At 51.5% G+C, this 22231-nt stretch overlaps 1 protein-coding gene across 1 annotated transcript in view; it reads left to right on the top strand.

The window, feature by feature from the left end:
• The window catches only part of NDST1 (N-deacetylase and N-sulfotransferase 1), a 71177-nt gene that overhangs the window by 22093 nt on the left and 26853 nt on the right, over positions 1-22231 (top strand). The window contains exons 2-4 of the mRNA XM_082650752.1: positions 8451-9353; positions 15809-16303; positions 19156-19243. Of these exons, the coding sequence (XP_082506878.1) occupies positions 8841-9353; positions 15809-16303; positions 19156-19243 (1096 nt within the window). The 5' untranslated portion in view covers positions 8451-8840. The remainder of the gene's footprint in view (positions 1-8450; positions 9354-15808; positions 16304-19155; positions 19244-22231) is intronic.

The raw sequence follows: 22231 nt of genomic DNA on the forward strand, positions 1-22231 counted from the left end.
AGACTCCCAGTTACCCGCTTGTTAGCTCTGTGGCTGGGCAAGTCATGGGCCCCCTCTGGGCCTCGGTTTCCTCATCTGTAAAACGAAGGGAACGTAGGTCATGGTGCTCTTGTAAGGATTAATAGTGGCATGTAGTGCAGGCATATCATGTCTAATAAATGGAAGTTCATGTTTTAATGCATTTAGCTTGGCGATTCCTCATAGCACATTCAAAAAGGGAAAGGTCGTCGGCAAGGGCACTTTGTTCTTAAGTACCTGCTGTGGGTGGGAGACCGCTTCTGCCTTGGAAGGCTTTAGGTGAAGTTGGGGACCAGTGTTCTAGTTATAATTGCAGCCGACATCTGGCAGCATAAATACACTGCATGGTGGGGTGTGGAGCCGGAGAGCTCATCTAGGACTTCTGACATCCACAGCTGGCAGAGTCCAGCTCGCGGCTGAGGCTGGCCTCGGAGGAGGACGTGCAGGGTTTTAGTGGGTAAGAAAATGGGCCAAGGCAGGTGGGGGTGGGGCAGGCCTGGCAACGCCACCCGGGGGGGGGGGTCCTTTTCTCTCTCTGGACCTCAGTGTCCCCATGTGTTCACTGCAAGATGGACTGTACACTCTGTCACCCTGAGACCCTTGAGCCAGACTCCTGCCAGTCCCTTGGTGGCAACCGTGGACTCCGGGGTGACTGATGGGCGGCACCTTAGCCCCCAGCCAGGCGGTACTGCGGGGCTATGGGGGATGGTGTGTGCAGCAGATTACAGCAGAGGAAGGGATTTGCTTCTGGTCTCCGCCTCCCAAGGGTGTAATTGCGCTGGAGAAACTCCTGCACAGCTGGGAAGCAAATGTGGAGGATTTTCTTTGCTGTACGTGGTGGGTGGGGCAGGCTAGGGCGGGGTAGCTGGTGGAGCAGCATGGCTGTGGGGTATGGCTGGGTAATGGGTGGTGGCGTGACTGTGCTGGGGGTGTGACAGGATGGGAGGGGCCCAGTCAGCTCTGGGGAGTGGCCCTGGGATTGCATGTGGGGCTACCAGTGCCTGGCTGGCAGCCACTCCTCCTCCCCGAGGCCAGGTGCCCATTCAAATAATTTTGAGCCTCCTTGTGGGGCTCTCCCTGAACTCCTCTCAGCTCCCCGCCCCATACTCGTGCCTGTGACCCAGATGCCCGTGATGACACCATTGGAACATCTCGGCACCATGTGAGTTTGCCTGTCCATTCGTGTGCCTGTGAGAGAGGAGGGAGTAGGGGGCATGGTCAGGAGTGACCCAGGCAGGGTGAGCATGGGCTGGGTGAGCATGCGGGGCTCTGGGGACCTGCTCCATTCACCCGGCAACAGCATCACACCAGATAAAACCTTGGAGCCCAAAGGCCTGCATCTTCAGTGCCCAGTGCCAGGCTTGGTACCTGGCGGTGCTCAGGTACAGAATGAGGGAGCAGGGAATGGATCCTCTGCTTGTCCCCAACTTCCAGTGTGCTCCCAAGCCTGACGTCTCTTCCTCTTTCTGGATCCACTATCAATTTGATATGGGGCCTTGGGTCAGTTCCTTCCTGAGCCTCAGTTTCCAACTCCATTAAATGGATAATCATTTTGTTAGCCTGTATCACTATGTGCCAGGCACTGAGCAGCTTTACACATATCATCTCTCTTACTCTTGGCAACAACCCTGCAAGATAGATTAGTATAAACCCTATTTTATACTTGGGGAAATGGAGACTCAGAGAGGTTGAGAGATTTGTGCAAAGGTCACAGGCTGGTAAATAATGGAGGCAAGGTTCAAGACCACGTAAGCTGGCTCCAGTCTGAGCCTTTAACAGAGATGCTAGCAGCCATTGCATCACTGCCCCTCAGACGGTTGGGGTGAAACAGCATGATGCATTCGGCCCGTCACAAGAGGCCTGCTGCACATGGCAGGCAGCAAGTACATGGGAGTTGGGTTGTTAAGTGCATTTTACCATAAAAGGCACAGGGAGCTCTTGGTCTCATTCCTGGAGCCCACCTGTCTATCCATGGCAGAGCTGGACCTCCTCCCCAGTCCTGCTCTCTAGACAGCTTGGTCTCCACGAAGTCCCTTGTACCTCTGCCTCCTTTTCCTTTGGGTCCTAGAGAGGATTGTGGGGGCACCAGAGCATTTTGGAGTGACGGGTGGGGTTGTGAATGACTTTCAACTCCAGAGCAGTGGCCACAGTTACCGTGGTATTTCCCGAAAGTGCAGTGTTGCCATGGCATCTCCATGACAACCAGAGCATCTCATTCATTATCCCCAGCACCTTGGCAGGGAAAGCTAGGCCTAGGGCTGGGAGAGCACAGTGGAAGCCTGGCCGAGGGCTGGAGGCCTTGGTAGCTGAGGCCCCCTCATGCTCTCCCCTGTCCCTGCCAAGATTCCCCTATGGGCTCTGGATCCATCACCATTTCTTGGGGTCTGGGTTCAAATTTCAGCTCTGTCACTGACTAGCTATATGGTTTTGGGCAAGTGACTTAGCATCTCTGAGCCTTATTTTCTGCCACTGTAAATGTGAATAATGACAGTACTAGTTGTAAGGATTAATTGAGAGAAAGTATGTAAAAGTGCTTAGCACAGTGCCTGGCTCAGGGTAAATGCAGTTAAAAATAACAATGATGATAATTATAATGGTATTATTGCTATTATTTTTATTATAGAAACACCTGGGCTTCATGGAGGACTGAAAGTCACTTCACCTTGGGCCTCAGTTTCCTTATCTGTAAACTGGGAATAATAACAGCTGCTCATCATTTATATCCTGAGTATTCAGTAAGGACCATTGCTGGGAAAAGTGATGGGAGCTTCCACAATGAATCAGACTTGTCCCTGCCCTTTGGGGCACCCAGGCATGTGGGGAAGCCCTCTGTGTGCCAGGTACCAGGCAGGGCCTGCCCATGCACAGGTCAGTATATCCTGGTTCTGCCCCGTGATCTGCAGGTTCCAGGGCACAGAGCCATGTGTAGAAATGCCCCAAGTCTGCTCTGCATGGACCACACACTCAGACGTGCTCGGGCTGGGCAGGAAGCCACATGAGAGAGGGAGGTTGGTTATGGGACTGTGTTAACCCATCTGAGGTGGGCGCTTTATAGTGTCAGCTGATGGTGGCCAGTGGGCGCGTGTTACCAAAATGTGCTTTTTATATTTCTTTTTTTAATTTTATGTATTTATTTTATTTTTATTTTTTTGGCCATGCTGTGCTGCATGCGGGAGCTCTGTTCCCTGAACGGGGATCGAACCCGTGCCCCTCCAGTGGAAGCTCGGAGTCTTAACCACTGGACTGCCAGGGAAGTCCCTAAAATGTACTCTTTTTAAAGAAGTCAGAAGTTCTGACTTTTATATGAAATCTCCTGATTTTAAGATGTTGATAGCTAATCTCCAAGAAAAATGCTGTCAAGGAACAAGAATGCTGCATCCTGTTTTAGCTTGAGGGTCCTGGTTTTCAGCTTCCATGCTATAGCTTAGGGATGGGGTGGGAGCCTAAGGAATGGGACATGGGGGCGGGAAATGGGGTGATGGGTGGAGATGACTTCAGAGAGGTGATGACATTGGAACTAGGGTCTTGAAGGATGAGTAAGTGTCCCAAGGGGTAGGGGGAGGCGTTCCAAGCAATGGGAACTTCATTAGCAAAGGCTTAGATGCATGACCAAGATTGGTGACTGGTTGGGCGAGGCTGGAGTTGAGGAAAACGGCTGGTGATGTCGGCAAGGCCCAGGCAGGCCCAGGGCGGGAGGGAGGTGTTGAGGCCTCAGCCCCCCAGCTGTCCTTGAGGCCTGGGTGGCTGCAGAGGGGTTAGAAACCCCCAGTTTGCCATCCCTTGAGCTACAGGGGTACAGGAATTCAGGCGGGCATGGAGGGCCTTGAATGGCTGCTGCCCGGCCTTTGAGGGGTCGCAGTGGGGCCAGTGCTGGAGGCCCCCGTTGCCAGCTCACTGGTGGTCAGCACTTTGCCAGGGTATTTGGCCTTCTCTGGGGACGGAGGCTAGTTGGCCCACTCTCTTTCTCCCTTTACCCTCTCTCGGGCCTGGGCTTTGCATGGCCTTCTCCCTAGCCTGCTGGCCTCTCTCTGGCCTCTGCTCGTCCATCCAGCTCCCGAGCAAGACACGGCTTCTCAGAATGGGGATTTGGGATTCCAAGGGCTGTTAGAGACTTGAGAGAGAGAGCGAGCATGGAACTTGATGGTGCTTTGTGCGCTCAGGTGTTACCCACATCGTGAGTATGTTAAATAGGCAACAGGAGTGCATGAAAACAGCGGCTGACCCTTGCTCAGCACTGTGTGCCAGGCACGGCACCTCCTAGGTATCCACTCATTTAATTTTCACAACTTTGGGAAGTATGTCAAGTTTTCCCATTTTACAGATTAGGAAGCTGGGGGCACTGAGAAGTTAAATAACTTGCCCAAGATTACAAAATTACTGGGTGGTAGGGCTTGGGTTTGAACGAAGCTGCCTGGCTCTAGTCTGCCCACGTAATCCTTAGGCTCTACTAACTAGGGCTTTAGGTCCATGGATGGGGTAGGGGACACGGGGTTTGGACTCTGAAATTGTTAAAACATTTTCTAGCATGTGTGCATATTTTTTATGGAGAAGTGTTGTCAGATTCACACAGGGGTCTGTGCCCCCGAGACGCCTGAGACTGCTGGTTGTGTCATCATTAGCACACATGTGGAAAGGCTGTTAATGCAATAGACCAAAGGCCGGAGACCCGCAGTGCCCAGGCCTGCAGGGGATGTGGGGCTAGTTGGCCTGAGTAGGCAGGTGCCCCCAGGCAGCAGGCAGGGCACCTTCGAGGCAGCTCTGCCTCCCCACCCACTGTGTTCCTGCCCTGGCCCCGGGCCAAGGGGTGGGGCTCGCTGTGGCTGCAGGGCAGAGGGCTGCCCTTATCAATGGGAAGTGGGACATGGGTGCCCTTTGGGAATAATTGCAGGGCCAGTCACCTCAGCTCTTGTGGCTCCACCCAGGAAGCCTGCCCCTTCTGGTCCTGCTCTCAGGTGGAATTGCAGGGACTCCCTGGAAAGCTCTGCCTACTGCCTTAGCTCCAAGCTGTGTATGTGTCCCTCACTGTTCCTACCCCTGGTCAACCCTTTCTTGGTCTTCTGGCCAGTTCAGCTACCACTTCCTCCAAGAAGCCTTCCGTTGTCCTCCCCCTTCCTCCTGCAGGGGGATTAAGTGCCCCTCAGTTCTCTCAAATACCCTCCCTTCCCCTGTCACACTCCCTGCATTGTAGGTGCTTGCTTTCTTGGCTGCCCCAGCTTCCCTGTGACGCTGGCACATAGTAGAGACTGAACTGTAGAATATCAGAGGTGGAAGAGCCCCCAGACGCCATCTGGCCCAGGCCCCTCTCTAACAGGCAAGAAGCCCAGAAAGGGGCAGGGTGTGCCTGGGGTCACACAGCACGTTATGGCAGAACTGGGAGCAGACCCGATGTCCAAGACATGTCCTCATTTCACACCCCTGCCTCTTGCTTCTGAGCACATCTTTTAAAAACATTTGTTTTCTTATATTCACAAAAATAATAAATGATTATTGTAGAAAATTTAGGAAACAAAGGCAAATAAAAACCAGAGATAATTGTTACCATTTTTGTTTTGTTTTTTGGATTCGTACCAGTTTCTGGCTTATGCATAAAATTTTTCACAAAAATATGACCATGCATACGGTCTTATAAATGTTTTCCACTTTAACAATATATATGGTAATTATATTTCTTTCTTTTCTTTTTTTTTTTTTTTAAATTTTTGGCTGCATTGGGTCTTCGTTGCTCCGTGCAGGCTTCCTCTGGTTGCGATGAGTGGGGGCTACTCTTCTTTGCGGTGCGTGGGCTTCTCATTGCAGTGACTTCTCGTTGCGGAGCGTGGGCTCTAGGCGCGCAGGCTTCAGTAGTTGTGGCGCATGGGCTCGGTAGCTGTGGCTCACGGGCTTAGTTGCTTTGCGCGGCATGTGGGATCTTCCTGGACCAGGGCTCGAACCCATGTCCCCTGCATTGGCAGGCAGCTTCTTAACCACAGCGCCACCAGGGAAGTCCTGGTAATTATATTTCTATGTCAGTAAATGTCCTCCTTCAACATATTGTAAATGGCTGCCTGGGATTTCATCACATGCTTGCATTATAATTGCTAAAGACAATCCCCTATGGTTGGGCATTTGCTATTATAAACATCCGTTGCTGTTATAAACAGCACTGGGAGTCGTATTCTTGTGGGGAAATCTTGACACACTTCTGCAATTACTCCCTGTAGGATAAATTCCTAGAAGTACAATTGTAGGGTCTCTAGTATACTGTATCCACGCTAAGCATACCATATAGTCTTGGGCTGGGAGGGATTTTGAAGATCTTCCCTGCAACCCCGATTCTGGGTCTGAGGCTCACATTCCCTCCCTGGCAGCAGCCCAGTCCCTCACACCTTCTGTCCTTGTCCCCGTCTCCCATCTCCAGGGGAGCTCTTCTGCCAGCTTTCAGCAGCTGCCTCCACTCATGTTAAAGGGAGACTGGAGGACCGTGGTATGGGGGGGCGCTGTTTGGGTGAGGATGTTGGGCAACTTGGGATCCTCAGGTTGGGGGGCTCAGTCGCCTGCTGTCCTTGTGCCACTGTGGGCACGTACCCTGAGGATGAGAGATGCCTGTTGCGTTAAGGGGCAGATAGCGACTGCTGCGATTTCTTGAGTGTTGCTTATGCCGGGCTCCTCTGACAGGTTCACTCACTTGTCCCTTGGCCCCACCCCGATGCTGCAGGGGTGGTGCTTTCCAGATGAGACCACTGGTGTTTGAGAGGGGCTCCTAGCACAGCCAAGCTGCTGATGCCTCACAGCCCTGAGTTTTTTTTTTTTTTTTTAACATCTTTATTGGAGTATAATTGCTTTACAATGGTATGTTAGTTTCAGCTTCACAACAAAATGAATCAGTTATATATATACATATGTTCCCATATCTCTTCCCGCTTGCGTCTCCCTCCCTCCCACCCTCCCTATCCCACCCCTCCAGGCGGTCACAAAGCACCAAGCTGATCTCCCTGTGCTATGTGGCTGCTTCCCACTAGCTATCTACCTTACGTTTGGTAGTGTATATATGTCCATGCCTCTCTCTCGCTTTGTCACCGTTTACCCTTCCCCCTCCCCATAGCCTCAAGTCCATTCTCTAGTAAGTCTGTGTCTTTATTCCTGTTTCACCCCTAGGTTTTTCATGACATTTTTTTTTTCTTAAATTCCATATATATGTGTTAGCATACGGTATTTGTCTTTTTCTTTCTGACTTACTTCACTCTGTATGACAGACTCTAGGTCCATCCACCTCATTACAAATAGCTCAATTTCGTTTCTTTTTATGGCTGAGTAATATTCCATTGTATATATGTGCCACATCTTCTTTATCCATTCATCCGATGATGGACACGTAGGTTGTTTCCATCTCTGGGCTATTGTAGATAGAGCTGCAATGAACATTTTGGTACATGACTTTTTGAATTATGGTTTTGTCAGGGTATATGCCCAGTAGTGGGATTGCTGGGTCATATGGTAGTTCTATTTGTAGTTTTTTAAGGAACCTCCATACTGTTCTCCACAGTGGCTGTATCAATTTACATTCCCACCAACAGTGCAAGAGTGTTCCCTTTTCTCCACACCCTCCCCAGTATTTATTGTTTCTAGATTTTTTGATGATGGCCATTCTGACTGGTGTGAGATGATACCTCATTGTAGTTTTGATTTGCATTTCTCTAATGATTAGTGATGTTGAGCATTCTTTCATGTGTTTGTTGGCACTCTGTATATCTTCTTTGGAGAAATGTCTATTTAGGTCTTCTGCCCATTTTTGGATTGGGTTGTTTGTTTTTTTGTTATTAAGCTGCATGAGCTGCTTATAAACTTTGGAGATTAATCCTTTGTCAGTTGCTTCATTTGCAAATATTTTCTCCCATTCTGAGGACAGCCCTGAGTTTGAATCCTAGCCTGAGCCTTAGTCTTTTCGTCTGTCAGATGGGGCTGCTGGGTGCATTCAGAGAAATGGGTGGGGAAGCACGTGGGGAAGTGAGGGGAAGATGGTAAGATGGTGAGAACGCGGTGTTGGGTCGTGATTTAGAATTCCACCTCTAGCTCCTAGGCCTTGCAAATGTTTATTGTCTCACTTTGTCCTTCCTGCTTCTGGAGTTTTCTTGGTTTAGTCTTGGACTGATCATTATGGTAAATAGCAACTATCATTGTAGACATCATATGCTAGGTACTGCCCAGTGTGATTTATACACATTAGTGGATGTAATCTCCCAGCCTCTTGTGAGGCAGGTACTGTTGTCAACAAACGGGGAGGCTGAGGCTCAGAGAGATTGACAAGCTTGCCCCAAATCATGAACTCAGGTTGGGTAGCGGTCATTGAATCTGGGCCCACCGCGAGGTCAGGACCTGTGTGGGTCCACAGTCAGCGGACCCCCGGAGCCCACACTCTGACTTTCCGCCTTCTGACTCTCCTCCTCTCTCCACAGCCTTAGCCCCGGGGGCCCCACCGAGCGAGCGGCATGCGGCACCCCCAGGCATGCCCAGCATCCTTCAGCCCACTGCCCAGCCCCCCCAGGAGGCCCTAACGCCCTGGGGCACTTCTGCTGTGCACAGGACCACGTGGGGGTTTGCCATGGTGACATAAAGGGGCGCGGAGGAAGGAAGGAGCGCAACCAGCCGCGGACTGCACCCCTGGCTGGGAGGAAGGGCTGGGGCCCGGATCCTCCACTGCCACTGCCACTGCCCACTTCGGGCCTTGCTCGCTGAGTCTCTGTGAACTTGTTGGTCGGTGGACAACTTGGGAGTCTTCTCCTGCGTGGGGCCTTGGGGCAGCCGGGGCGGCCGGGCCCCCGGTGGCCGAGGTCTCGGGGGCCAGGATGCCCGCCCTGGCGCGCCTCCGCAGGCTGTGTCGGCACATGTCCCCGCAGGCTGTACTTTTCCTGCTGTTCGCCTTCTGCCTGTTCAGCGTTTTTGTCTCGGCCTACTACCTATATGGCTGGAAGCGGGGCCTGGAGCCCTCGGTGGATGCCCCCGAGCCTGACTGTGGGGACCCGCCGCCCGTGGCCCCCAGCCGCCTGCTGCCACTCAAGCCCATACAGGTGGCTGCCCCTTCCCGCACGGACCCGTTGGTGCTGGTGTTCGTGGAGAGCCTCTACTCCCAGCTGGGCCAGGAGGTGGTGGCCATCCTGGAGTCTAGCCGCTTCAAGTACCGCACAGAGATTGCACCGGGCAAGGGTGACATGCCCACACTCACCGACAAGGGCCGCGGCCGCTTCGCCCTCATCATCTATGAGAACATCCTCAAGTACGTCAACCTGGATGCCTGGAACAGGGAGCTGCTGGACAAGTATTGCGTGGCCTACGGCGTGGGCATCATCGGCTTCTTCAAGGTATGTGGGGAGCGGGTCCCCGAGCTGTGGAGAGCTCCAGCTGAGTTTGATTCTTATCCCCACACTTGCTAACTGGGTGTCTGACTCTCCTCACCTGAAAAATGGGTGTAATGGTAACGCCTCCTCCTAGGTTGTCATGAAAGGTAAGTGGGTGAGTGTAGGTAAGGCACTTGGAGCGCCTGGTGCCTGGCGTCTAGTAGGTACTTTTTAAGTATTAGCTTTCATTGGGAGCACACGACAGGGGCATTGCCTTCCATGCATGGGGCCCGGCACACAGCAGGCTCGTGCCTAAGGGAGGCCCCAGGGATGGGTGCAAGGGAGGAGAGCATATGCCCTGCTGGGTCCCTCAAAACCTTTCATGTCGGTCCTCCCAGTGGATGAGGTGTGTCCCTGTTTTGCAGATGGGCAAACCAAGGCTCAGGAGGATTAAGTTAGGTCACAGGAGGCCATGTAGCCAGTAAGTGGGAGAGCCAGGGTCTGAACCCAGACTTAGACAGTTGGGGGCTCTGGGTCCCGCACCCTTTCCTCTTGGCTGTGGAGGGGTGTGGAGTTTATGTACCTCTTGAACCAGAGCCATTTTGCGTTGGAAGAAAGAAATCCCAGTGGACCGGTGAGCTGCTCTGGGCTCCGCGGGGTACCCAGAGCAACTGCTAGGACCACAGCCCTTGCTGAAAGTGTCGTGGAGGAGCTGTCCTTGGGGAGGAGGTTGTGAACAGCTGGATGGGGGATCCAGAGGCTCTGGTCAGAGAACTCTGACGCGCAAGCTGGGTGGTTGGGACTGTAGTTGGGTGCTCGGGGGTGTTTGTTCCATCATTCAGCAAATACTGAGTGCTTGCCATGTTCCAGGTCCTTTGCTAGGCACTGGGGACACAGTGGTTATCGAAGTGTGCAAAGTCCCGGCTGTGGTGCTGCGGACATTTCAGTGCAGTGGGTGACTAGACAGTGAACAGATAAACATACCATGTGACAGGTGGTGATAAGTACAAAAAAAAAAAAGAAAGCGGGGAAGGGCACTGGGTGATGGATATGGGCAGTTGGTGCTGGTTTTGATAGAATGCATTACCAGTGATGTCATCTTTGATAAAGTGACCAGAAGGGAGTGAGAGGAGCCCGCGGCTCTCTGTGCAAAGGGCCTTCCAGGCAGAGGGGACAGTAAACACACGGGTCCCAAGGCCGGCTCTTGCTTGGTGTGAGTGGGGAGAGGAGCAGGAGATGGGTCAGAAGTGGGCCGTGTCCACCGATGGCTGCTCGTTCGTCCCCAGGCGTTGGCGGCACAGCCTCGCCCTGGACCCGTGCTCCGTGCTGGGAGGAGCCTGGTCTCGCTGAGGGTTTCTCACGGCTGTGTTCTTTCATGCACTAATGGATCGGGTTGCTCTGCCACTAAAACAGGTTTTGTGGGCCAAGAAATTGAAGGCCCTTAGAAGTCCTGCAGTAGAGCAACCTGGTGAGATTTGTTCCCCGGCTGGCTTAATGACAAACCCTTTATTTCATGGCTCACTGTCTGGGAAACGCTGGCCCGGTTTATGGCTGGGTAGTGGCATAGCGTCAGACAGCTTCATTGTCTGTTTCCCTTTGCTCCTGGACTCTGTTCCCTTCCCTGCCATGAACTTCATTAGGCTTGATTCAGAGCCCCAGGCCTGAAAAACATCACAATGGCCGACACTTGCCGAGTGCTCACCCAGTGCCACGCACGTCCTACATGCTTTATGTGAATTAACACGTTTGACCCTCATAAACCATCCTCCAAGCCAGGTGGATGGCATCTGATTTGAGAGAAGGAAACTGAGGCAAAGAGGGGTGAAGCAATGTGGCCACACTCACACCTCTAGTAAGCACAGACCTAGGATTTGAACCCAGGTGGTCTGGCTCCAGAGGCTTATTCCTACACTGTGGGATGAGTCCAGGAACTTCAAATACCATTTATTCTATTTAGTAGAATTTGCATCAGAGGCCACAACTGGTGCACAGAGCTCCCACAGTCTGTGGGGACCAAGCAGTGGGCTGTGGTCATTGGGCACGGTCGGTACAACATAGCTTGGATCCTATCAGGCCCCAGTTCCTTGCTCTACAGAAGGTGAACACGAGGCCCAAGGAAGGGCAGGGAGGTGCTCAGAGTCTCCCTGTGGGGTCAGTGGCAATTCCAGGTCTCCGTGCTCTTCCTACCCTGCTGTGTAAGACGAGACCCCTCCTTGGTTTTGATCAGGGGCCTGTGACTTTCTGCTCTAACGGGAGCCATCTGGTGGTCAAGCTGCATCCTTCTGCTCTTCCGCAAGGCCTGCTTCAGTGCTGTGCATCGGGCTTGGGACTCCAGGGATCTGGAGACACTCACTTTCCAATGCCCGCTGGCACTGGATTCCCAGGTCAGTGGGAGAGCAGGGGCTGAAAAGTCCAGACTCTGGTTCAACTCGTTCTGTCACTTATAGGCAGAGTGACCTTGGGCAGGATATTCCACCCATCTGTGAAGTGGGGGCCAATCCCAGCACCACCTCACTGTGCCATGTTGAAGACGGGACAGTGGATGGGAAGCATTAGCCCAGTGCCTGGTACCCAGAGCCACCCAATAAATGGCAGCTGGCATGCCTTGTCATCTCACCTCGGCACACACAGCTGGTGGTAGCTCTTTCTCTGTCTTGTGGCTTGGCCAGCATGTGCCCCTGAGGACCCTGAGGGTGGGAGCGGCTCTTCATCAGTAGCCCCACTTCCTGGCTCAGCCTTGCAGCTCCAGGTGCCCCGGGGTTGAGCACATCCCGGTGGAGGCCTGACAAGGGCCACTGACGCTTGACTGCACACGTGCTACATGCCAGACCCTGAGCTCATGGCTTTGCAGACCTTATCGTATGTAATTCTCACAGCTACCCTGTGAAGTGGGCGCTTTATCTTCAGGTGAGGACTCAAGGCTCAGAAAGTTACATGGCCCTCTAGACCGACACAGCTCATCAGTCAGAGCCAGGACTCGACCACCATGCTCAGCCCTTCTAAGCCAACCACGGGTGAGCGCGTCGGAGCAAACTGACCGACGGATGTGGGACGTGAGGCCCTGAGAGGTAGCACCTTGGGGACCCCGAGGTTCCCAAGGTCACGCAGCCAGTTACTACCTAAGTCTGTACTAGGTCTCCCATTCCCTGATCAGGGCTCTTCCTTCCTCTGCCTGGTGACCCCACTGGAAGATTTGGTGTCTCCTGCGTGGGTCCCCAGCGCCGAACAACAGGAGGGATTCCCCTCCCGTGGGACGAGGCCCGCAGTGGGGGTCAGTCTCTGCGATGCTTAGGCTTACTCTCCATTCCCTTCCCCAGATGGTTGCTTTCGCTGCGGACTGGGGTGGACAGTCGGCAACTTAGCTTCCTCCCTTCCTTCATGCCTCCCAGCTGGGCAGCTGGCTGAGCTGCCAGCGCCTGGCAGTCAGCTCAGAGTCGGGGCTTTGAAATGGGATCCCTCAGTGCCTGTGATCCAGTGTGGCCTCCCAGGCCACAGCAGGTGATGGACAGGGCCTGAAATGTCACTGGCCCCCCCTGCCTTTGTCCCCAGTGCTGGCTTAGTGGTCTTGGGGAGCCGGGGGCTGAGGGAGGGGCCTCTCAGTTTGGGGCTGTCAACACCAGACAGAGGCTGGCTCAGGACAGGGTGGGAGTTGGCAGGTACTCCTGGTGTGTGGAGAGTCAAATGCAGGCCCTTTATCTCAGTTTACGAGGCAAGGGCCCTGCAGAGCCTTCGTGGGAATTAGAAAAAAGCACTTCTGCATGAAGGTTATTACTAAAAGGCACCCTGGGCAGATGTCGCTCTACTTGAGGCCCAGGGCTCAGCCCTCAGCTGAGTGTCCTTGTTCAGTGCTCACGTGGTGAGCTCTCCAGGGTGGCCCTGTGGACCACTGTGCCTGCCTCTCCAACCTCATTTGCTGCCCTTTGTCCACTCTTGATTCATCCCACCCCACTCGTTCTTCACACAGTGGCCAGATGGACCTTTTTAACATGCAAATTGGAACCTGTCATCCCTCTGTTCACAACCCTTTGATGGAGTCTTTGATGGCTTCCCACTGCCACTTCAAGCCTCGAGGGTCCTGCAGGTCTGGTCCCAGCTGACCTTTCTGCCTCATCTCCTCTCCTCCCTCTTGATCACTCTGCTGGCCTCTTGATATTCCTTGACTGTGCTGAGCTCTCGCCAACCTCAGGGCCTTTGCACTTGCTGTTCTTTGAACTTGGCTCCCACCTCTCCCCTAGTTGATGCTTACTCAGTCCCTTTCTCCAGGAAGCCTCTCTTGAGCCAGCTGACTATGCCCAGTTATCTACTCTTCTAGGACTATGAACCTCCTCTGTGTAGCATGTGTCACACTGAAGTTTACGTATATTTCTGCTATATTGACTACTCTCTCTCTTCTCTGCTCGCCTTTACAGTTCACGAGGGCAGGAGCCATGTCTGTTTTTCTCACTGTATCCCTGTTACTTAACACAGTGCCTGGCATAGTGAACAATTGTGGGATAAACAAATGAAACCCGTAATGAAAAGCTGTCATGTGCCAGGTATTTGGGATCTGTCTGTTCTTCTTTCTTTTTAAAAATCCAGTTACTCATCCGATATGCGTTTGCTCCCACTGGGTGTCAAGCCTGTGCTGGCACCAGGGATCCAAGGTGGAAGTGACATAGTACTTGCCCTTGAGAGGGTGCAGACTGGTGGGGGAGACTCTGAACAGATAATGCAGCAGCCAAGGTGAGAAGTGCTACAGCTGAGGCTTTAATGCCCCAGGGAGGCCCCTTCCTTCCTTCCTTCCTTCCTTCCTTCCTTCCTTCCTTCCTTCCTTCCTTCCTTCCTTCCTTCCTTCCTTCCTTCCTTCCTTCCTTCCTTCCTTCCTTCCTTCCTCCCTCCCTCCCTCCCTCCCTCCCTCCCTCCCTCCCTCCCTCCCTTCCCTCCCTCCCTCCTCCCCTCCCTCCTCCCCTCCCTCCCTCCCTCCCTCCTTCCCTTCTTCCTTCCTTCCTTCCTTCCTTCCTTCCTTTCTTGCTGCGTTGGGTCTTCGTTGCTGCATGTGGGCTTGGGCGGGGGCTAATCTGCATTGCGATGTGCGGGCTTCTCATTGCCGTGGCTTCTCTTTTTGCAGAGCACAGGCTCTAGGTGCTCGAGCTTCAGTAGTTGTGGCATGCGGGCTCTAGAGCGCAGGCTCGGTAGTTGTGGCGCACGGGCTTAGTTGCTCCGTGGCATGTGGGATCTTCCCAGACCAGGGCTCAAACCTGTGTCCCCTGCATTGGCAGGTGGATTCTTAACCACTGCGCCACCAGGGAGGTCCTGATGCATGGGGTTTTGAAGGATGAGCAGTTTGTCAGGCCAAGAAGACCAAAAGGAGTTGGCATAGGGACAGGGACAAATTGTACTGTATCCAGAGGCAGGTGGCTGGGAGGGTGAGGGATAAGGAGCAGGGGCTGTGAGTCTAGGGAAGAGGAAAAGGGGGTGCTGTGGGTACTGCCTGAAGGTTCCCAGGGAGCTGACAGCAGCGGGTCCTGGGAGGAGAGGGAGGCACAGGGAGCTGGGCTCCTCTGGGACATAGCCTTGGGAGTGCTGGGGGCACATGGGGGTTGGGAGCACAGTGGGCAGAGTGTCTGCTCCTGCACTCCCAGAAGATACCTCGTCTTTGATCTCTTCTCTGTTGGCATCCGCCCAGGATTTCTCCTGAAGAAAAGATTGTGATAAAAGCCAGCTTGGAAACCCCAGGCAGGGGAGCCTGGTGGTCAGGTGTGTGGGCTCAGGGGTCAGCCATCTGGCTGTGAGGTGTGGCTCGTCCTGACCACGGTGCAACTCAGGGCAGCACCGCCCTCAGAGCCTGGGTATCCTCGTCTGTGAAGCGGGGATGACAGAGGAACCCTCCTCCTGAGGCTGATGTGAGGACTGAACGAGCAATGGGCGATGCCGCTGGCCCTGTTCTAAGCACTTTGCGGGAGTCAACGCTCAGCCTCCTCCATCACCCCTTGAGGGAGTTACCATTCTTGGCCATGTTTTACAGCAGAGGAAACTGAGGCGCGGGGAGGTTACCTGACTTGCCCAAGGCCATGCAGTCTGGTGGCAGAATCCATGCTCTCCACTGCTAGACTTTCCTGTGTGTGATTTTGGACAAGTTACTTAGCCTTTCTGGGCCCAGTCTCCTTGTCTGTATAATGGGAATGGCAGTGATGCCTCCATCGTGGGGTCACTGTGAGGATTACGGCACCCCTTCATGTAAAGTGCACGAGCTTGGTTCCTGGCTTTGGTGAGCACGGCATGTGTGTTAGCTGGTATATTACGATGACAGGCAGAGCGGGGTTTGCACCGCTAGGTCAGCACAGGATCAGGAATGTGACGAGCCCTCTGTGAATGTTAGTGAGTACTGTTGACATGACTGTTATGAGTCCACAACTGATACTCCGTGGTCCCTTGGGGCTGTGGTTCTGACGGCTCTCTTCCCCCCCTCCCCCGCCCTGCCCCACCCCACCCGGCTGCAGGCCAATGAGAACAGCCTGCTGAGCGCGCAGCTCAAAGGTTTCCCCCTGTTCCTGCACTCCAACCTGGGCCTGAAAGACTGCAGCATCAACCCCAAGTCCCCGCTGCTGTACGTGACGCGGCCCAGCGAGGTGGAGAAGGGCGTGCTGCCCGGCGAGGACTGGACTGTATTCCAGTCAAACCACTCCACCTACGAACCTGTGCTCCTGGCCAAGACGCGGTCGTCCGAGTCCATCCCGCACCTGGGCGCGGATGCCGGCCTTCACGCCGCACTGCATGCCACTGTGGTCCAGGACCTGGGCCTCCACGACGGAATCCAGCGCGTGCTGTTCGGCAACAACCTCAACTTCTGGCTGCACAAGCTCGTCTTCGTCGACGCCGTGGCCTTCCTCACAGGCAAGCGCCTCTCGCTGCCTCTGGACCGCTACATCCTGGTGGACATTGACGACATCTTTGTGGGCAAGGAGGGCACGCGCATGAAGGTGGAGGACGTGAAGGTATGGCTGGGGGCGCCAGACCGTGTAGGGTGGGCCTCGCCACCTTCAAACCTTACTGTCCCCATCGTGACTTTGCTGTCTGCACCTCCTCTGTGCTGTCAGTCCCCCTCCCTTGGCCACTTGGTTTTATTGTCTTATTAGGAGCAAGTGCCATTTAAAATTATTTGAAGTATTGAATATACAGGAATTTTGCATCTGGTTATATGGAGCTCAAGAATGTAACTACGGAGAGATGGTAGCTGTGCAGAGAGTACCTACCTCTTAATCCAGACATGATTTTTAACTCTCAAAAATGTTTGTGTCAGTACCAAAGCTCCTACAAAACTCATAAAACAAGAATTAGAGTGTGAATCATACACAAGGCATACTTTAACTGCGGTCTGTATAGATAGTGAAAGGCATGTGTTTAATTCAAAAAATGTTTACCAAACTAAACTACCTGTATGTAAAAGCATTTTGCAAACCATGAAATTTTACACATGTATCACTATAAAAGAGAAGCCTGCAAATTAAGACCATTTTCATCTACTCACTACTTTACTCAGAGTTGGATGCAAAAGGAACAACATCACTAGTGTAAATGGGGAAATCGGTATCAGTTGCCATAAATAGAGGGCAACCGTAACAATAGATCCAATGAAAACGAAACAGAGGATTAAATTCTAGCGACGTACTGCTGCCTACCGATGACCTGTCCTCTCTTATACGAGATTAGTGAGGGTTAGAAACGTATTAGCACCAAACCAAGACTTCTTTTTGACGACAGGAGGAGGATGGAAAAGGAAACTTAATTAAGAGGAATGCTTTCCTCCGTGTGGGTGCTGTGTTGGGACTGGCCGTGGGTCCTGGAAGGAAGGCCCTGGGCTGGGGCAGGGGGCGGGGTCCATCGTCCTCCTGCCTTGGTCTGGAGTGAACTCTCTGCTCCTCCGTACACCTGCAGGGGAGAGCAGAGTAGATGCTGCTGAGGAGCAGGCACTGTCTGGGGAGTCAAGACCTGGGTTCCAGTCCCAATCTGCCCCTGACTGGGTGACTTGGGCAAGTCCCTTCCACCGTCTGAGCTTCAGCGGTGAAATGACAAGATGGAGTGGATGGGAAGGACCTGGCTGGCTGGGGTGAGGGGGCATGTGCAGATGCCAGGCTCTGAGCCCTTCCGGATCTACCTCTGGGACACAGCAGTGTTGCTGTGATCTGCTTTACCCATTGGGTTTGCTCCTGAGATTTCACTTCCTCAGGGGCTCCCCCACTGAAAGAAAGTTTTGAGACGACTCCTGTTGAGCCTTCCAGCTCTGAGGCGTCATGCAATGCCCCGACCCTCCTCTAGCAAAGTAGATTACTCTGTTTTCTCCTTAGGATGTTCTTCAGGTGGCCCAACCTTGCTGTCTCCTGCTGTCACCTAGGTCTTTGCTTCGTGTCCAGGATGAGTCCTTGAGACTGGTCCAGGGTCAACCCCTTGAGGAAATCAGGCTGCCAGGCTCACTGTGTCTCCTGTGAACCCTGGGCTTGCCCTTCTTCGTTCTTATTTTCCCCATTATTGGAATGAGAGGGATGCTAGCAGTTTGGAGCCTTTTCTGTAGAAGAATACCAAAAGAGATGCCCTCTTCAGTGTCCTCAGCTCAGTGCAAACTGTAGAGCTCTGTGCCAACCAGGTCCCATTTGCTTTAAACATCCTTTTGAGTCAGAAAGGGCAGGGTTTTTTTTCCCTTTAATCCCAAGGACTGGCTACAACTGAGCTTTCCTTGCAGAGACATGAATGTTGCCTCATTAACTTGTCCAGTACGGGCTGTACAGTGCAACTTAAATGATACCAACAGCAGTGCTTATTCAAGGCTTGGCAAGTGCCAGGCTCTGTGCTCAGCCCTTTCTGTGCATTGCATCATCTGATCCTCACAGCAGCTCTGTGAGGTGGGTATTGTTTTAAAGCCCATTTTACAGACACTAAGACTCAGAGAGGTGAAGTAACTGGCCCAAGGCCACACAGCTAGAGCATGGGCGTCCACCAGGTAGTGCATGGCCTTGGTAAGATGCCGGTGGTGGCCCCAAGGAGGGCCAGGACTTTTTGTTTGCAAAGTGTTCTGATAGCGGGCTCTTCTTACAGGTTTCCTAGCAGGCTTGTGCATCATACCTGGTAGGGATTTTTTTGAGTCCTGACTCCAGAGGACAACTGTATGTTTGTTTCGCAAGTGTCAGCCTCCCTTCATTGACTTGCAAAGCAGTGGGTGAGCTGTGCATGGAAACACTGCATTGCTGGGCACACAGTACGCCTCTGGAAAAGTCGTGGTCCTTTGACATCAGCCTTGCAGTCACCAACGAGGTGAAATCCCCCACATTTGACAGATGAAGACATGAGGCTCACAGTGGCAGTGACCACAGACATGATAATGGCACTGTTTTTCATCACTTACCAAAATGCCAGGCTGTTTTACATGTAGTATCTCATTTACTCCTCCCAAGAGCCCCATAAGGGAGCTATTATTATCCCTATTTCACACCTGGGGAAACTGGGGCCTGGAGAATTTGCATAGCTTTCTCAAGGGCATGGCAGAACCAGGCTAGAGTCTATGTCTTGTCTTGCCAGAGGCCTGGTGGAGGTGGCAGCACAGGGCTGGCTTCGTGGGTATGGGACCTGTATAGTCACACAGGGCCCCATGCTTGGAAGGGGCCCATGTTCAAGATAATGCTCTGCTATTTCCTTCTTGACATTTTCAACAATCTTTGAGCAAGGGTCCCTATTTTCATTTTTCTATGGGCCCTGCCAACTTTATAGCTGGTCCTGCAGGAGCTGAACCCTTCTGGGAGGAGCGGGGAACTTCTGGCTTCCCCTCACCCCTTTCTCCCCACTCTGCCTATCCTAGGCCCTATTTGATACGCAGAACGAACTACGGACACACATCCCAAACTTCACTTTCAACCTGGGCTACTCAGGGAAATTCTTCCACACAGGTAAGTGGGCCTGGCTCTGCCCCCACTAGCAACTTCCAGGGGCCCTCAACATCCAGACCCTCGGAGTGCTATGCCGTGGGGTCAGCAGGTGGGCGGATGGGCCCACTTAGGGCCACATTTGACCTCTGTGGCCTCTCCCAGAGCCAGACAGCCCACAGAGCAGTCGCAGCCCCAGGCAGAGGGCATTTGGAGACAGCGGTAACACACGACGGCCCCCACTCATCTGTCCCTGGGCCTCAGGCTCTGCTGTTCAGGGGGGTGGGCATCTTCTCCCTCTTGTCTCCCTCTCACCACCACCTTTTAATATTCTTTGTACTACTTCAGCCTTAGAAAGGAATTGGTTGAATTTTAAGAATTTTACAGAAATATGTAGCAGAGAAAATGAAAATGCCCTATAACTGTACCCACCCCAGAGATGAGCACTGTCACGAGTTTTTCTTTTTTTTTTAATTTTATTGGAGTATAGTTAATTTACAGTGTTATGTTAGTTTCAGGTGTACAGCAGAGTCATTCAGTTATACATATATTTATTCTTTTTTAGATTCTTTCCTCACATAGGTTATCACAGAATTTTTTTTGTTTTTTGGCTGTGCTGCCTGGCTTGTGGGATCTTAGTTCCCTGACCAGGGATTGAACCCAGGCCCTCAGCAGTGAAAGTGTGGAGTCCTAAACACGGCACCACCAGGGAATTCCCTCATCACAGACTATTGAGTAGAGTTCCCTGTGCTATTCAGTAGGTCCTTGTTGGTTATCTATTTTATACATGGTAGTGTATGTTAATCCCAAGCTCCTGATTTATCCTTCCCCACCATGTTTCCCCTTAGGTAACCATAAGTTAGCTAACCATTTTTGATATCTGTAAGTCTGTTTCTGTTTTGTAAATAAGTTCATTTGTATCATTTTTTAAAAAATTAGCTTCCACATATGAGTGATATGATATTTGCCTTTCTCTGTATGGCTTAGTTAGTATGATAATCTCTAGGTCCATCCATGTTGCTGCAAATGGCATTATTTCATTCTTTTTTATGGCTGTGTAATATTCCATTGTATATATGTACCACATCTTTTTAATCCATTTGTCTGTTGATGGACATTTAGGTGGCTTCCGTGTCTTGGCTGTTGTAAATAGTGCTGCAGCGAACATTGGGGTGCGTGTATCTTTTCAAATTATGGTTTTCTCTGGATATATGCCCAGGACTGGGATTGCTGGATCATATGGTAGTTCTATTTTTAGTTTTTTAAGGAACCTACATACTGATTTCCATAGTGGTTGTACTAATTTACATTCCCACCAACAGTACAGGAGGGTTCCCTTTTCTCTGCACCCTCTCCAGCATTTATTATTTGTAGACTTTTTTTGGTTGCACTGCGTGGCATGTGGGACCTTAGTTCCCTGATCAGAGATTGAATCCACATCCCCTGCATTGGAAGCACGGAGTCTTAACCACTGGACCCCCAGGGAAGTCCCTGTTTGTAGACTTTTTGATGATAGCCATATTGACCAGTGTGAGGTGATACCTCATTGTAGTTTTGATTTGCATTTCTCCACTAATTAGTGATGTTGAGCATCTTTTCAAGTGCTTTTTGGCTTTCTGTATATCTTCTTTGGAAAAATGTCTATTTAAATCTTCTGCCCTTTTTTTTTTTTTTTTCCGGTACACGGGCTTCTCACTGTTGTGGCCTCTCCCGTAGCGGAGCACAGGTTCTGGACGCGCAGGCTCAGCGGCCATGGCTTACGGGCCCAGCCGCTCCGCGGCATGTGGTATCTTCCCGGACCGGGACATGAACCCGCGTCCCCTGCATCGGCAGGCAGACTCTTAACCACTGTGCCACCAGGGAAGCCCTCTGTCCATTTTTTGATTGAGTGGTTTGTTTTTTTGACATAGAGCTGCCTGAGCTGTTTTGTATATTTTGGAGATTAACCCTTGTCAATCACTTCCTTTGCAAATATTTTCTCCCATTCTGTGGGTTTTCTTTTCATTTTGTTTATGGTTTCTTTTGCTGTGCAGAGCTTTTAAGTTTAATTAGGTCACATTTGTTTATTTTTGTTTTTATTTTCATTACTCTAGGAGGTGGATCAGAAAAGATATTGCTGTGATTTATGTCAAAGAGTGTTCTGCCTTTGTTTTCCTCTAAGAGTTCTATAGTGTCTGGCCTTACATTATTTGATCCATTTTGAGTTTATTTTTGTGTATGGTGTTAAGGAATGTTCTAATTTCATTCTTTAACATGTAGCTGTCCAGTTTTCCCAGCACCACTTATTGAAGAGACTGTCTTTTCTCCATTGTATATTCTTGTCTCTTTTGTTATAGATTAATTGACCATAGGTGCATGAGTTTACTTCTGGGCTTTCTGTCCTGTTCCATTGATCTATATTTCTGTTTTTGCACCAGTAGCATACTGTTTTGATTACTGTAGCTTTGTAGTATAGCCTGAAGTCAGGGAGCTTGATGCCTCCAGCTCCGTTTTTCTTTCTGAGGATTGCTTTGGCTATTTAGGGTCTTCTGTTTTTCCATACAAATTTTAAAATATTTTTGTTGTAGTTCTGTGAAAAATGCCATTGGTAGTTTGATAGGGATTGCATTGAATCTGTAGATTGCCTTGGGTAGTATAGTCCTTTTGACAATATTGATTCTTCCAATCCAAGAACATGGTATATCTTTCCATCTGTTTGTGTCATTTTCAGTTTCTTTCATCAGCATCTTATAGTTTTCAGAGTACAGGTCTTTTGCCTCGTTAGGTACTTTTATTCCTAGGTATTTTATTCTTTTTGATGCAATGGTAAATGGGATTGTTTCCTTAATATCTCTTTCTTTTTGGCCGCGCCATGCGGCATGTGGGATCTTAGTTCCCCAACCAGTGATCGAACCTGTGCCCCCTGCATTGGAAGCATGGAGTCTTAACCACTGCACTGCCAGGGAAGTCCCATTAATTTCTCTTTCTCATCTTTTGTTGTTAGTGTGTAGTAATGTAAGAGATTTCTCTGTA

Source organism: Grampus griseus, assembly GCF_964374135.1.
Source record: "Grampus griseus genome assembly, chromosome: 3".
NCBI classification, from domain to species: Eukaryota; Metazoa; Chordata; class Mammalia; order Artiodactyla; family Delphinidae; genus Grampus; species Grampus griseus.